Source organism: Gracilinanus agilis, chromosome 4, assembly GCF_016433145.1.
Source record: "Gracilinanus agilis isolate LMUSP501 chromosome 4, AgileGrace, whole genome shotgun sequence".
NCBI classification, from domain to species: domain Eukaryota; kingdom Metazoa; phylum Chordata; class Mammalia; order Didelphimorphia; family Didelphidae; genus Gracilinanus; species Gracilinanus agilis.
In genome coordinates this window covers 75756619-75773605 of record NC_058133.1, presented here as the reverse complement: position 1 = coordinate 75773605, position 16987 = coordinate 75756619, and the positions used below count along the sequence as shown (strand labels likewise).

The 16987-nt window shown below is 35.8% G+C and overlaps 1 protein-coding gene across 1 annotated transcript in view; it reads left to right on the top strand.

The window, feature by feature from the left end:
• The window catches only part of ACBD6 (acyl-CoA binding domain containing 6), a 205509-nt gene that overhangs the window by 81011 nt on the left and 107511 nt on the right, over positions 1 to 16987 (top strand). Inside the window, exon 5 of the mRNA XM_044675916.1 lies at positions 6984 to 7089. Within this exon, the coding sequence (XP_044531851.1) occupies positions 6984 to 7089 (106 nt within the window). The remainder of the gene's footprint in view (positions 1 to 6983; positions 7090 to 16987) is intronic.

The window sequence follows — 16987 nt, the reverse complement described above, 5'->3', positions numbered from 1 at the left end:
AGAAATTTTTATATTTTATTTTCCAATTTTATGTAAAAGTAATTTTTAACAGTTAAAAAATTTTTTTGAGTTCTAAATTCTCTTCCCTAACATCTCCCCTCCTTGATGTTGGTTATACATGTGCAGATGTGCAAAACATATTTCTGTATTAGCCATGCCATGAAAGAAAGCACAGCCAAATAAAAACATACAATAAAAAAGATAAAATAAAAAGAAAAGTGTGCTTTGATCTGCATTCAGACTCCATCTGTTCTTTTCTCAAAGTGTATAGCATTTTTCATTATAAGGAAAGCAATTTCCTTAACAATTCAAGGTATCCCAAGATGAAATTGGTACTCCACATGTAGTGAGTGAAAAAACAAAATGTAAATGTTTAGATGAAGAGATAAAGACATCTAGAACAAGAATTAAAGTTTTGGATTATGTATAAATGTGTGAGAAAAGGGGCTGTATGAATAGTTGCAAAGAGGATGAGAGGAAGTCCTGCAAGAAGGAAATGAGAAGTGGGGAGTTTGGCTATTTGGCTGTGTGACAGTGTGGGACTGACATATTAGGGCTCAGATAGTGATTCTTCCCTTATGAAACTCAATAAAAACAATGCTTTGTTTAAAAACAAAATGCAACCGAAATATCTCTATAGGAAGGCCCCAATTTATAAACAAATTTTGTTCGAAAAGTGTTTTTCTTGGGAACTTAGATTCTGTTTTATAGATAGTATTAGAAATGACTGAAATGATCACTGGTTGAACTTGTAAACCAGCTGAAGTAGAACTGAGCTCATAGGATTCTAGATTCTATCCCAGACCTCAGAGACCATTTGGCTCAGTCTTTTCATGTTACAGATCAGGAAATTATGTTTCAGTAAGTTAATAATTTGCTTAAGGAGCAGGGCTTCTGAATGTCCTCTCTGCTTCAGTTCTCTCCCCATTCCAGCCCTTTCAAGTCCAGATGATCTTACTATTTCTTCTCCTTTACATGAACTCTAGTGACTCTGTTACTCTCAGGATCAGATATAAAATACTTTTAAACTTTAATATTTTAATACTTTTTAATACTTTTTTAAACTTTTGAAGCCCTTTACAACCTGGCTCACTGTTATACCTTTCTAGTCTTCCTATACCTGTGTATACTCTCTGATTCAGGTGACTCTGACCTCTTGGCTTTTCTTCAAACAAGACATTCCCATTTCCTAATGCCAGGCCATTTCACTTTATGCCCCTTATGCCTGGAATTCTCTCCTCCTTTTTTCTTCCTCCTTGTTTCCCTGGAGTCCTTCAGGGATGCTTTTCCCTCTGAGTTTATCATAAATATTATATCTTGTTTGTACATAGTTGTTTGTATGTTGTTTCTCCTATTAGATTGTGAGTTCCTTGAGAGCAGGCGATGTTTTTGCTTTTCATTGTATTTTCATTGCTTACCATAGTACCTGAAACAGAGTAGGTATATTAATAAGTGCTTGTTGACTTGGGTGGTTATTATCATGTTTTAAGAAGAAAAGTATTAAGTTTGCCATTTTATAGACTAAAACTGTGATGTCTGGGCTCAAAATTTCACAATAAGGCCACATTTATAGACTCAGTTAAAAGTAAAATAGGTGCAGCTAGGTGGCCCAGTGGATAGAGTACCAGGCCTGGAGTCAGGAAGACCTGTATTGAAGTTTTACTTCAAACATTTGCTGGCTGTGTGACCCAGAGCAAGTCACTTAGCCCCGTGCCTCAGTTTCCTCATTTGTAAAATGAGCTGAAGAAGGAAATGGCATACCATTCCAGTATCTTTGCCACAAAAAGCCCAAATAAAGTCACAGAGACTTGGACAGGACTGAAATGACAACACCAAAGCAAGATAATTCTATTTAAAGTGATAATAGTGATAAAGAAGGGGAGAAAATTTTCAGGTAAAGGATATTGTTTATGCATTATGAGATGCCCTTAAGTAGGATTCCTGCTCAACTGTCCTGACACCTCTACATCCAGGATCCAAAATGTTTGTTTTCTGGGTAGGTATTTCACATACATTTTTGTCATTAATTGATAAATCCCAAGTCTAAAGGAAGGTGTTCTCAATTTATACTGCTCTAGGATAAATCTGGCTATCATCCAAGTACTTTGTAAAGGTTAAATAACTTAGGACAAAAATGGCTACCATCCAAATGCTATGTAAGAGCTCTACAACTTAAGGGTTACTGTAACTTACCACAGATGAAGGCCTCTTTGGTTAACTTTATCTTTTTTTCCTTGTGTTCTACTGTGAATCCCAAGAACATCTAAAATGTTGTTTATTGGCCTGGTGCCATTTTACAAATGAAAGTTTTAACCCATTCTAACAGCTCAACTTTTATGAGGGAAGAAGGGAGAATGAAGGGGAAAGGAGGATAATAATGGGTTAAAGAGTTTGTGTGTATTTGAGGAAAGCTGGCTTAAGACTGAATTTACTCAACTTCCAGGAATGAAAACAAGGAAAAAGAGTAGAGGGAGGGATTTTAGTACATGTTTCTCTTGACCCCAGTGGTGAGTATTCCCAAAGCTTTGTCCTAGGCCTCCTTCTCTCTCCACACTTTTTTGGTAACCTCTTCTTCGGCTTCTGTATGATTAATTTACTTAGATTTAGGCAGATGACTCACATGCATGTATATCCAACTCCAGACTTTGACCTGATCTTCAGTCACCAACTGTTTTTAGATATTTCTAATCCAGGATCCCCAAGACATCTCAAACTCACTATGTCCACAGCAGGACTCATTATCCTTTCCCCCAAATTCACCCTTCTTCCAGACTTCCCTAGTTCTGTCACAAGTGCTGGACTTGGAATAAGGAAGATCTGAGCTCATATCCAAACCTCAGATATTCAGTAGTTGTGTGACCCTGGGCAAAGTCACATTACTTCTCTCTGCCTCCAAATCCTCATCTATAAAATGGAGGTCATAATAACACTTATTCCCAAGGGTGGTTATGAGAATCAAATGAGATAATATTTATAAAAAGCACTTTTCAAGTATTAAAGCACTATATAAATGCTAACTAATGTTATATGTGTTATTAGATTTCCCTTTTGGTACACTGATCTTGCCAAACTAATCTTCTTTAAAGACCATAATAATGGCCTCCCTCTGGATAAACAAAGAAAATGGGCAAGTCTAAATAACCTGGGGTGACCTGGCCCAAAGTAAAGCCTGCACTATCTGCCCGAAACCTACTTTCTACCAGAGAGATGTTTGCATATTTACTAGCTGGCCAATTCCCCAAACACCCATCACCAGAGACCCAAAGTATTTAATACTCTAGCAGCCACATTTCCTCCCCCTTCAGGTGATATAAGGACCCTATGAAGATGCCTGAACCTAACCATTAGGCAGTGCTTCCTTCCACCCTTGCAGACCTGACTGAGAACTCTTCATTGTGTTTCCCTTCCATGAAACAGGATTGCTTTGCCTTCCCTCTGTTAGTATTCTCTTTAGGCTCTGGTTTCTTTTGCTGTTCTTCACTGCCCAAAGACACCAGTTTTCTTCTTTAGAAGCAGGAAGGTTCCAGAATTCTAGGGAAGTGACAGTGCTTCTTCTAAGATACAGTTGAAGCAGTAGGTTGAGTGTGTCTTATCTCCTTGGATGGACCTTGTGAGATTGGCTATTCTCCCTATCCTGTCACTGTCCTGATCCATCTTACCAACAACCTGTGTTCCTCTGCTTCTGTGTATCCTGCTGATGCTGACCGAGAGATATTCCAACCGAGCTTCTTAAGACACCTAAAGCCATCTGTCAGTGAGAACCTTTCCCTGTGTCCTGTTCCTGCTTACCTTACCATCTCTATCACTATCTAAGGGGGGATTTGGGTCAGTGAAACGTATTTATTGTAGGAACTGGAACTTTTAGGTAGAGAGGTAAATAATAGTGTTGATATCATCTTTCTGAAGATAACAACTAGATTTGGTGGGGAAGTTTATTTATATTCTTTAGATAGATCTTCCCAATTCCCTTCCTTTCCTTAGACCTAGTTTGGCTGAGCCAGGCAGGTCAAACCTTGATTGGTTTGGGCAAGGCTAAAAGGCTTATTACACAGGGAACATGGAAAGGAAGGGCTGGGATTGTGACATTCCTCCCTTAGACTTGGCCATTTTGACTTTTCCTCTGACAGCATGAGTGGCATATAGGAGAGGTTGCCACCCACTCTGGTACTGTCCCTTGGGATCCCAAACTTGACTCAAGAAAGTTGATCGCATACCTTCTCTTGATTCCTTTTCCATTGAACTCCATCCCCCATATCCTATCGGGTAACTTTTTTCACTAATCCTCCTCCATTTAAGAGTTCATTCTTCTTTTACCTTTGCCTCCTAGAATCTTCCTTCTTTAAGATTTACTCAAACACCATCTATATGAAACCTTTTCTGATGCTCCCCAAATGCTAAGTGTCCTCTTTCTCTATCTGTCTAATGACTTTGTTATTGTCTGTACGAGAGGCAGTGGCCCACAGTGGTTAGAGGGAGGCTCAGGAAGCCAGGACACCTACTAATCTGTGGCTTGGTAAATCACTCTTTTCTGGGTAACTGGTTGAGACTATTAGTTGTATGGAAGGTGCTGACCTGCATTGCCAGAGGCATTTTCACATGACCTGAAGTTTTCTCTGTTAATGAAATCACAGCTGCAAAATTGATCCTATACCAATCTTTTTTCTCTATAAATGTTTATGGACTTACTGTCTTTTCTGTCAGAAAGTCAGATCCTTTAGAATAGGGAATTATTTCAATTTCATTCTTTGTATTGGTGTCCCCAACACCTGGCACACTTTCTGATGTGTAGTAACTTCTTAATGTATGCCTATTGATTAATTGACAACACATATAAGCATAGACTAATTTTTTTTTTTAATTTTAGAGAGTAGGTACTAGCAGTTAGGGAGGAACAGAAAAGGCCTCATGTAGTGGGTGTTGTTTATGTTAAGCTTTAAAGGAAATTAGGGATTCAGTTAGCAAAGACATAGAGTGAATTCCAGATTTGGGGATGGGGGGACATGGAGATAATGATTAGGACAGAAGCCTATAAAGAGAGTAGAGATGCTATGTTCTGTGTGAGGAACAGCAAGAGAACCAGTTTTGGTAGACTTTCAAGTGCATGAACAAGAGTCCTGAATTAGAAGCCAGGAAAAATAAGTTGGAACCAGGCTGTGAAACAAATAGGAATTTGTCTTCTATCCCTAGTAGGGAGCCACTGAAGTTTCTTGAGCAGGGCATGAGAAGGTCTGACCTATACTTCAGAAATAATAATTTGGCTTCTTGTGGAGGATGGATTAAAGATTGATGGATTAGAAAGGCTGGGAACATTAAGATCCATCAGGAAAAGGAGGAATAAGGGTGGGCATGAGGAAGTTGTTATGCCAGTGGTATGTTGGGAGTGCCCAACTTCGCAGTTGTGTTGTAGACTTGAGAAAGGCATCTTTGAAAAAAAATTAAGAAGAATTTTTTGAGACATTGTATATTAAATTTGTTTCTAATCCTGGGTGCAGAAAGAGTGGATAAGAATTAAACAGAATAAGAGGGTGGGAATGGGTTATATTGAAGTAAAAATATGGGAACTTTAATTTCTCTTATGGATGTTTAGTTTTAATTTTTCTGTTCCATCAAATAATACTTAATAAGTGCCTAAAGAGTATGATATTTGTTAGCTTTCTAAAAATTTTACATTAATTAAATTTAGAAGTGTAATACAGGTACCTGTATTACAGAAGTGCTTATTAAGAACTTGTTATATTGCAGGTACTACTTGTCTCCTGATTTCCATCTAACTTTCTATTAATACTTGACTCTCTGACTCTCATATTTGCCACCCTTTGAAATATAGTTAACAACCTACTTCTTTGTATTCCTAAACATCCTTTTGAAACCATTATCAACTGTTCTTCCTTGCTGTTCCTTCAGCCATGAGAGCTATAGAAAGAATTTTCCCATGTTGTAAAAGGCAGCATCTATCTACTTTTTTACCTCCTGGTCCTTCAGCATCATAATCTGACTGTTATAATAGGAAAATAACTAATATGGGAGTTAAGTGCTGGATTTATTCTTATTTTTTTCTACTATCTGATTCTATGTGCTTTGGCAAGTATTTTCCCCAGATATTATTTTTCATATTTATAAAGTGGCAGTCGCATTAGATTTCATTTAACATTCAGTCATTTATTCAATAAACATTTTTATGTGCCTCCTGTGTGGCACTGTTGTTATGGTTCTAGATTAAATTATCTCTCAAATTCCTTCAAGCTCTAAAGTCTGTGATAACTGCAGGTGTAGAATTTTATTTTGCCTCCCTTTCGAAACCCTTTCTATAAACTGCTTCTAGTTCCATAAAGTAAGAAAACTTAGTAAAAATACCTAAATAGCATTTCTGTTCCATGAGTATTTATCAAACAGCTATTATGTGCAAGAGGTACTGGTGCCAGCTGTAGAGATAGAGGAAAAAAACCCAGAAATAACAATAATTCCTGCCTTTAAAGAGCTTACATTCTACTGTATATTTCATTGATTTTCCATTATCCAATAGGGCTCCCTTACCTTTTTAAGGTGACAAACAATGCTTCCGTTTAGTATATACTGATCCTTTAATATTATATTTGTAATAAAAAGTATGTCAGCCTTAGTGTGAGAGACCAGAACCAGTAGGTAAATCTGTATTCTTTGTAGGACAAAAGTGACTTTGAAAAAGACAAAGCACTAATCATAATCAACCTTATTATTCCATTTTGGAATCCATTCAGGAAAAAAGAGGTTTTCCCCTCTGTAGTTTCATTTGAAAGAATTATAATATCTCCTGTATTCTTATTAGAGTTGTGCCTCATAATGTTGGAAAACATTTGATGTGGAAAACATTGGAAATACATATTACTTTCTCTAATGATTCTCTTGATTTGTATGCTTTTACAATAAATGGCTTGTATTTGGTATGCGTATGGGTTTTATGTGTTATCTAATAAAAGAATATCTACTTTTTTTACCCTAATTAGAGAAGAAGACAAAAACATATTTGATTACTGCAGAGAAAACAACATTGACCACATAACCAAAGCCATCAGATCAAAAAAAGTGGATGTAAATATGAAGGATGAAGAGGTATGAAAAATATTATATTAAATATATAAAATATATTCTATTTATTTTCTTTTAGAATAATTGGTGCTTTCCTTGCTCTTTTTGCAGTTACTTATATACTTCACCTCAAAATATAGTGTAGCTATTAAGAATGACTAAAACTATTCAGAGAAGATAGTTTAACCCAGTTGAAAGGTTTTCTGCAGCAACAGTTAGGAAATTTCTGGTAAAACACTAACCACAACAATAATAATTGATATTGAATTTATTTTAATTCAGTAATCATCTACTAAGTTCCCATTTTGTGTCAAGATGCTGAGAACAGCATAGTGGGAAGAGCATTGGCTTTGGAGTCAAAAGACTTTCAGGCCAAATCCCAGCTGTCATCTATTAAATTAAACTTGGAGGAATATAGAGATTCCAAGAGGTGAAGGTGAAAAGGGAAAATATTCCACCTGCGCAGAGGCACTGTTGCCTCTAGAATGTTGCCAGTGGAATTCTCTGTATAGACAAAAGCAGATGGACCAATTTAGGATGAAGTAAAGTAATATGAAATCATCCTCTAAAGAGCATTTGGAACCAGATTGTGAGGAACTTTTGATCCTATAGAGAATAGGAAGCTCCTGAAGCTTCTTGTACTAGGGAATGATATGGTCAGATTTTTTTTTACAGCTGTATAGAGGACAGATTAGAGAAAGGAAAGACTGAAAGCTTGGCAGCAGCTATTTTATTAATCTGAGTGAGAAGTAGTAAGGGTCAAAACCAAGATGGTACTTTTTGAAGGGGGTGGAAATGCAATAGATACTAAGGTAGAATTGTTAAGACTTGATAATGAATATGGAGACTGAATAAGAGTAAAAAGTTGAGCATGATTCCAAAATTGCAAACTTGGCATAAATAAGAGCATTTGGAGAGCAAGTGGCTTTAGGGGCAAAGGTTAAGTTCCATTTTAGATTTGAGTTTAGAGACTAGAGGGCATTGTGAAATGATCTAAATGGTTAAGAGGCATGAAATAGGTGAGAGGAAAATAAGGAGAGATGCCAGTGAATCTGCAAGTAAATAAATAGACAACTTCTAACTGATGGTTTCTTACTGATGGTTTCTTTATTACACAGGTTAGTCTTTAATATCATATGAGTCTCAAGAAATTCCCTTCTGCTCCATTGATGGATAATTGGAATCCATAGGATCATAGATCTAGAGCTAGGAAGGACCTCAAAGGCCATCTAGTTCATTTCCTTTATTTTACTGATGAGGAAGCTGAGGCCCAGGGATGTTAAGTAACTAATGGTCAGAGGTGTGATGTGAACCTAGATCCTCTGATTATGAAGACACTGATAAATAAAATGAATTTAATAGAATTGTGTTCTCCCCTAAATGTAAAATATAGGTGTGTATTTTTCACTCAAGACACTTTCAGTGAAATATAGTGATTTTAAATATTTAAACATTACCTTGTGGTAATACTCACTACAGTTTGCAAAACCAAAGTTTGAAAACAAATAGCTTTATTTGTTAGGAAATATAGTTTCTGATTTGGGTGTCAGGAATTTCCATTTTCTTCAATGCCCAGTGGTAATTATAGCCTCTAATGAAACTAAGTTAGTTAGGCTTATTTGGAAATTATTGACATTTTACCTTGAATAACAATTATCACATGTGACTCTACCAAGAGCCCCCTTAGCCTATGCCATATTGAGTCACATGATCGTAACTAGTTATTTGACATGAGTGACAGTGAAAAAAATAGGTACATATAGTACAAAAGTCCTTCATATTGAATAAAGCAACTTACTGGTGAAATAAAAATGCTTACTTCTGTCATTCATTTACTTTGCCATTATATTGCTGTCTTTCACTCCATCATACATTGAACTGCCTTTACATCACCCCCAAACTTACCCCTTACTCCTGTCTCCTAGCACATTGTGTTTTTCTGAACAGATGAAGTGCTTACACATTCATAGACTGAGACGCCACGAATTCAGTTGGGTTCTCTCACAGCTCCAAGCAGATTTCTGCCCTCTCAGCCATGACAGCTCAGGCTGGGGCTTTGAATGCTGATGGCAAAACATTTTATTATTAATCAGCAATTCATATGAATTAATTTAGGAACATGGGGGGAAGGAGAACTTAAAATTAAGATAAAAATATAACACCTTAAATGAAGTGCTTTGTGGTATTGAGAGCTCTCGCAATCAGTTCTTTGTACAATTGGTCATCTTTGCTTCTTGACCCAAAGTCCACACCCTCAAAATTAAGTTGCATACATTTCATTGTGTCAAGTTGTCCTTACACTAGGTAATACAATTATATTTCTACTACACTAGTTTTTATTTAGCAAAGATTATTTCAAAATTGTCTATGGTGTTTCATGTAGTTATTTAGTATTTGTACTTTATTAGTTAATATAATGTCTTGAAAAGGTTATGTGTATGATAGTCCATTATTTAAAATTCTCAGTTCGTTTCATTCCATTTTAACATTTATTTATTGGACAATTAAAAATTGTTATTGTACTTCAGATTTTCCATGTGCTCATGAAAAAATATTATTAAAAACAAATGTTTTCAAATTGTATTCCTAATCTTCATGCTTTTCTTTGTTATGAAGTAATACCCTTGATTATTGTAATAATTGTATTTATATGTAGCTACACACATATTTAGCCACATATCCATGTTTATGTGCATATAGGGACATTCCTACATTTTGTGTTATGTACAGATAATTCATATAAAATGTTCTCCCTACATAATTTTATATGTTTATTTAAATGTGATTAATTATCTTTTCCCCCACCGGCACCTTTTATTCAATTACATTGAAATTAATGCATAAAATTCACTGCTACTCTACTAAGGAAAATATTTCATATTTGAGGAAATGAAGTAGATTCCTCATAGAATAGTAATTTAATCAACTTATACATATATATAGATATAAAATATAGCTGAGAAATGAAGTAGTTCAAGAAATTGTGTTTATACCAAATACATTATTGTCTAGCATTGCAAAGCCAGGGTCTTGCATTTGTTGACTTTTAATTTTTAGTTATTATAAATTTTATTTAAAACTTTAAAATGCAAATATATATATATTTTAAGTGCCAGAAATTGACACACAAAACCTGAAGGTAAAATGTCAAAACTTCTATTACTCCATCTTTTAAAAAGATGATTCTACTTTGGTTCTTCTGAATCATATTAATATAGATCCCCATGTGTGTCAAATATATACTGTTTTCCTTGTTGCTAGGGTGACATCCTCTCAGGGGAAAAACTTTACATAATTTTTTATGTATACATCCTTTTAGATTTTTTTATCTCTTTAGCCATGGGTCCAAATTATTCTCCAGAATGGCTGAATCAGTTCACAACTCCCCAGCTTTACATTAATGTCTCAATCTTCCCACATTTCCTCCTAATTTTGACATTTTCCTTTTCTGTCATAATTGCCAACCTTATAGTTGTTCTGAGTGGTATCTCAGAATTGTTTTAATATGCATTTCTCTAATGGTGATTTAGAGGATTTTTTTCACATGACTATTAATTATTTTGTCTGAGAACTGCCTATTCATATCCTTTGACCATTTATCGATTGGGGAATGACTTTTATTCTTAATATTTGACTAATTTCTCTATGTACTTGAAAAATTAGATCTTTATTATTAGAAAGACATAAAATTTTTTTTCACTATTGTGATTACTGTGTATATTACTTTCCATCCAGCCCCCATTCGAACCCCCCACCCCCACCCCAACCCAAGCTGTTTGTCCTTCTCTCTCTCTTTTCATTCTACCCATCCTCAAACATGCTTGGCTTCTGACCAGTACCTCCTCCAGTTTGCTCTTATTCTATCAACACCCTCCTGCTTTCATCTGTTTCCCCTCCTACTTTCCTATAGGATAAGATAGATTTCTATTCCCAATTGATTTATATATATATTCTTCCCTCTTTGAGCCAATTCTGATGGGAGTAAGGCTCAACTGCTCTCCTCCCCACCTCCTCCATCTTCTCCATTGTAAAAGCTCTTTCATGCCCTTTTTATGTGAGATAAATTACCCTTTTTCTCCCCCACCCTTCCCAATGCATTCCTCTTTCTCACCCCTTAATTTTATTCTTTTAGATCTTTCTATTATATTCAACTTACCCTGTCTACGTATACTCCTAACTGTTTTAACAATGACAGAGTTCTTATGAGTCACAAGAATCAACTTCCCATGTAGGTTTTAAACAGTTTAACCTTACTGAACGCCTTGATTTCTCTTTCCTGTTTCTTATTTTATGCTTCTCTTGAAGTTCTGGAATTTGACTAATATTCCTGGGAGTTATCATTTTGGGATCTCTTTCAGAAGGTGATTGGCGGATTCTTTCTATTTCATTCTCTAGAATATCAGGATGACTTTCTTGATAATTTCTTGAAAAATGATATCTAAGCTCTGCTTTTTATCAGAGCTTTCAGGTAGTCTAGTAGTCCTCTCTGTGCCAAGCTTTTCCTACAATTCTTAGATTATCTCTCCTTGATTTATTTTCTACATCATTTGTTTTTCCAATGAGATATTTCACATTTTCTTCTATTTTTTTTCATGCTTCTGACTTTGTTTCTTGCTGTCACATGAAGTCATTAACTTCCACTTGCCCAATTCTGATTTTTAAGGTTTGATTTTCTTGAGTGAGCTTTTATACCTCCTTTTCCATTTTCCATTTGATCAATTTTGCTTTTAAGCTGCTATTTTCTTTTTGCATTGCTTTCACTTCTTTTTTCCATTTTTCTTCAACCTGTATGATTTAATTTTTTTTAAATTCCTTTTTTTTTTTTACAACTTATGAACAATTGCCTGGTTTTTTCTTTTTTCTTTCTTTTTTTTTTTTTTTTTTTGTAGTTTTGCATGTGGCTACTTGGATCTCATCATCTCCTTTTGGTTCTGTTCTTTGATCTTTTTCCCCATAGAAATCTTCCAGGATCAAAAGTTCCTTTTGCTGTTTGCTTATCTTCCCACCCTTTTTTTTGCCTTTGGATTGGGAACTCTGAAATCTTCCTGATTCTCTCTCCTCTGCTGAGTTTTGCCCTGGGGCTAAGTCTTCAGTGCAGCTGCCATAGAGGTTTGAAAGGGTCTGACCAGATGTACTACCCAGCTTCTCCTGCAGGTTGTACTGGTGCCAGAGCCCAAGACCTCAAGGGGTGAGTGAGCCGCTCCCTTGCTGGTGCAACCCCTCTCCCAGATTCCTGAAGTTAGCCCATGCCCAGGTTCTGCCTCTGGTGCGGTAGATGGTGGGGTTGGTCAGCCAGCTCTTCTTGTTCTGGGTTTTGCCTCCGGGTTCCTTTTATCTCTTTAAATACAACTCTCTTTCCCTACCTTTCAAGTTGTTTTCAGTGGGAGAGCCCCCTCACTCATTCTGCTTTGACTCCTATCCCTTTGAGGCACCTTCTAAAGATTAGTTTGGAAGGATAGTCATAGTAGTTTCAGCTTTTGCTGTTCCTAAGCCACCAACTTAGTTCCCCTACTTTTTCATTTGACTAATTCTATTTTGTAAAGAGCTCTTTTCCTCAGTGAATTTTTGTACCTCTTTTCCAAATGGCCAATTCTGCCTTTTAAGAAGTTCTCTTCAGTGAATTTTTATATGTTTTTCCATTTGGTCAATTCTGCTTTTTAATGAATTCTTCTTTTCATTAGATTTTTGTCTCTTTTTTTTTTAAAGTATTTTTTGTGCCTCCTTTCCCAAGATCCTTTCTGAGATCCTTCATTAATTCTTTCTGGGTTTGAGACCAATTTATATTTTTCTTGGAGGCTTTCAGTATTGTCTTTGTTGCATTCTGAGTTTGTGTTTTGGTCTTCTCTGACACCAAAATAACTTTCTATGTTGAGTTCCTTTTTTTGTGTTTGTTTTCTGTGTTTATTTTCCAGCCTTTTTCTTTTATTTTAACTTAAAATTTTGAGGTCTGTTCCTATGGTAAAGGGAATATTTTTCCAGGCTTCTGGTTCTTTGGACAACTGCCTTTAGTGTTAGCTCTTAGGATCTTTCTATTTTCAGTTCTTCCAATGTGGTATGATGTAAAGAGAAGTGTGTTTAATACTTTTCCTTCTGTGGTCTATGAGCATCTACAAACATTCTTTTCTACCTTGGAACTTTGACCAGGGTCCCCTGCTCTCCTAAGGTTTCAAGTACTGATTTGTGCTAGTATTCCTCTTTGCCCTGAGATGGTGACTCAGGACTACAACCTGGATCTACATATTGGCCCCTGTGATCTCCTTCTGAGCAATTGTCCATTGTCCATTCTCCCCTTACTATTTGTGGCTGAGAGCTCCAGAAGCCTTTGTTGCTGATTTAGCCAATCCAAAGTCTATTTCCACTGTGAGGCCTGCCTTGTCATATTGCTTTGTATTACCTTCCACCCTACTGTGATACACTTTTGTGTTGGCCTTTTAAGTTGTTTTGGGCTGAAAAATTATTTCACCCCCCTCTTTTGTGGGTTATACTGTTTCAGAATTTGTTTTGAGGCATTATTTCATAATGATTTGGAGGGTAATTTGGGAGAAATAAGATGGGTCTGCATACCTTTTCTGCCATCTTGGCTCCCACTGTTGTTTTTCTTTCTAATAGTATTGCTATTATGTAAATTGTTCTTTGTTCTGTTCACTTCACTCTGAATCAGTTAATACAATCAGTTAATACTAGTTTTCCTAGATTTCTGTGATGCCATCCCTGTCATCATTTTTGATATAGCATATTCCATCGTGTTTATTTGCCATAATTTGTTCAGCCACTCTCCAATTGATAGGCATACCCTCAATCTCCAATTCTTTGCTACCCAAAAAGAGTAGAGTTTATTTTGCCTAGGACTCATCTTTCTCTAAATATCCCCACCTTCTTATTCTCCCTTCACTTCTTTACCCTGTTTCCTTGCTGAGTGACTATGCTAACAGAGTTGACCAAAATTTCATGTTAGATAAACGAACTGACTTCTCACTGTGTCAAGGAAATCCTTTTACACTTCCCTAATCAATTCATTTTTCCACTTACTATAGTGGCTTTTCTAAACCTTTTCATCCATCTTCAAACCTTTTATTCTTTCACCTGATTACCTTGCCTCATCTTTCATTGAAATAATTGAGGCCATTTGTCGAGAGCTCCCTTTTCTCCCCACCTTCTCATCTCACACCAGCCAGATATCTCCTTTCATTTTCTCTTCCTTCATATCTGTCTCACATGAAGAGGTGACCTTTCTTCTTGTCAAGGCAAACTGCTCTCTCTGCACATGTGATCTCAAGCCAGTCTTCTCCAGCAGATTCTCCCTCTATCCCTAATATCTTGTTAGACCTCAAGCTCTTCCTTTCTACTGGCTGCATCCCTGCCGTCTATGAACATGTCCATTTCCTCCCCATCTTTAAAAAACCCTCACTTGATTCATCCATTCTTGCTAGCTCTCATCCTTTTTCTTTCCACCCTTTTGTGGCTAAGATCCTCAAAGAAGGATATATACACTTAGTGTCTCAACTTCTTTCCTCTTTTAAAATTTTTTTGATATCTTTTGTTTTTTCATATCACCAGAATTTCTTTCAAATTCCCTCTGGTTTCCTCTCTCAGAGAGCTCTCTGAAATAGCAAATAATACTTTTAAAGGAAAAGAGAAAGAAAAAAAGAAAAAATCATCCAAATCAATTAGTATGTTTTAAAAGCCTGAAAATATATGCAATATACCATATTATACCTGTGCAAAGGAATGGGGCAAAAATGTCTTCTCATTTCTCTTCTTTGGAGCTCGTTCTTTGTAATTTTGCAATATTCACTTTTGATCGTTTTAAGGTTATTCTTTCTATATACATTATTGTAGTTGTATATGTTTTCTTGGTTCTGCTTACTTCATTCAGTATCTGTTTCTGTACATCTTTCCCAGATTCTCTGTATTCATATATATCTGTCATTTCCCATAAACACAGAAGTATTGGGTAACACAGCGTTCTCTCTTCATTCTAACTATGGTCATTATTCCCTTGATAGTCTAGGTCAGTGATGGGCAAACTTTTTAAAGAGGGGGCCAAACGAAAGGAAATGCTCATCTGTCAGTCTGTTTCTAAGGCAACTCTTTCCAAGTTTCTTTGTATTGCATCCTACTCATTGTATTCGTCAGATTAGGAATGATGTCTGACCACCTGATAGAACATTTCAGGGGGCCGTATCTGGCCCACGGGCTGTAGTTTGCCCATCACTGGTCTAGGCTGTTTACTTCTACAGATGAATTGTTATTTTATTGAGTTCTGCAAAGTATCTCTAAAGTAGTTTGATGTAGCATCAAAACTGTACATTAGCTTTTGTAGTAGTATCATTTTTATTATATTGTCATCAGCAAATCTTAAGCACTAAATGCTTCTTCATCTATTTATTGTTTTTCTTTTTTGACACTGCAGTTCACCATCTTCTCCTTGATGTTCTCTGTTCTCTCTAGGTTTACATGATACTTGCCTCTCCCGATTCACCCCCTACTTGTCTGACTACTCCTTAGTCTCCTTTTCTTTATTTTCATCCAAGTTATACCTGATAACCATGGTTCCCTACTCCCATGTCCACCCCAAGGCTCTGACCTGTGTACTCTTCCCTTCTCTTTTGGTAGGTCAGCAGTTCTCAAACATTTTGATTTAAGGACTTACACTCTTTAAAATGATTGATGATCTCAAAGACCTTTTGCTTATATTGGTTATTTCTATTAATATTTATGAAATTAGACATCAACATTGATAATTTTTAAATATTCACTTAAAAATAATTTTTAAAACTATCCTATGTTAACAAATAATATTTTCATGAAAAATAACTTTTCTAAAACAAAACCAGTATAGTAAAAAGAGTAGTGTTATTTTTACTTTTTTTTCAAATCACTTCAATATCTTAATAGAAGACAACCAGCTTCTCAAATATTTGCTTCTGCATCTAATCTATTTCAATGTTATTTTCGTTAGTGGCATATGAAGAAAATCCAGCCTTACATAGATATGTAGTTGGAAAAGGGAGTAGTATTTTAATAACCTTTTTTTTAAATTGTGGATATTCTTCTTTGATATTACACTAAAACTTGACAAGTGTTTTCTTCTTAAAAATTAGTTGCAATTGAAATTTCAAATCATAACAATAAACTTTTTTAAACTGTTACATTACTGTACACTGGACTGTGTTGTAATTTTAATTAATCTTTTACTTATGCATGATTGTATAACCTCATGGATTGTTCATTTGGAAATTAATAGTTCCTCAAGTTATGTAGATCTTGTACATTTGATAATAGCACCAATCTCATCAGAAAAGTATTTAAGTATTATTAGTAAATTATCAGGCACATGGTGGCAGATACAAGTCTTCCAAAATTCCAGTTTTCTCTCAAAAGCTTTATTTTTACCATTGGCAACAATAGTTGCTTTCCTTGAAATGGCAGGCTTACGTTATTCATCTTTGAGGAAAAAATGTCTGCCAGATATCTAAGACTGAATAGCTGTAGTTTATCAATCACTCTTTCACATAAATATGGCATTCCATGAAAAAAAAAGCCATTCTTTCAGTTTTCAAGTCAGTTGCACAAATGCTTTTCCTCAAGACAATCATTGTACTTGTACTTTGTATGCAGAGATGTGCAAACTTTCCATCTTGTTGCACAGAATGTTAAAAAGATGTGTGCTCAAGGGATGGTATTTAATAAATTTAGTAATTTTTATTGCTTCGTCAAGGACATTCTTAAGTGAAACTGGCTTTCTCTTCCCTCCTCCCCCCCCACCCCCGCCCCGATGATGATGAATGGTTTGGTGCAACTACTTTGATTCTGGCTGAAACATTAACAGTTTCATTTGTACCACCAGTACAAATCTCAAGCCCGTTGTTCCAGGATAAACTATGATATTCATTGTATAGTATTTTGAATACTTCAGCAC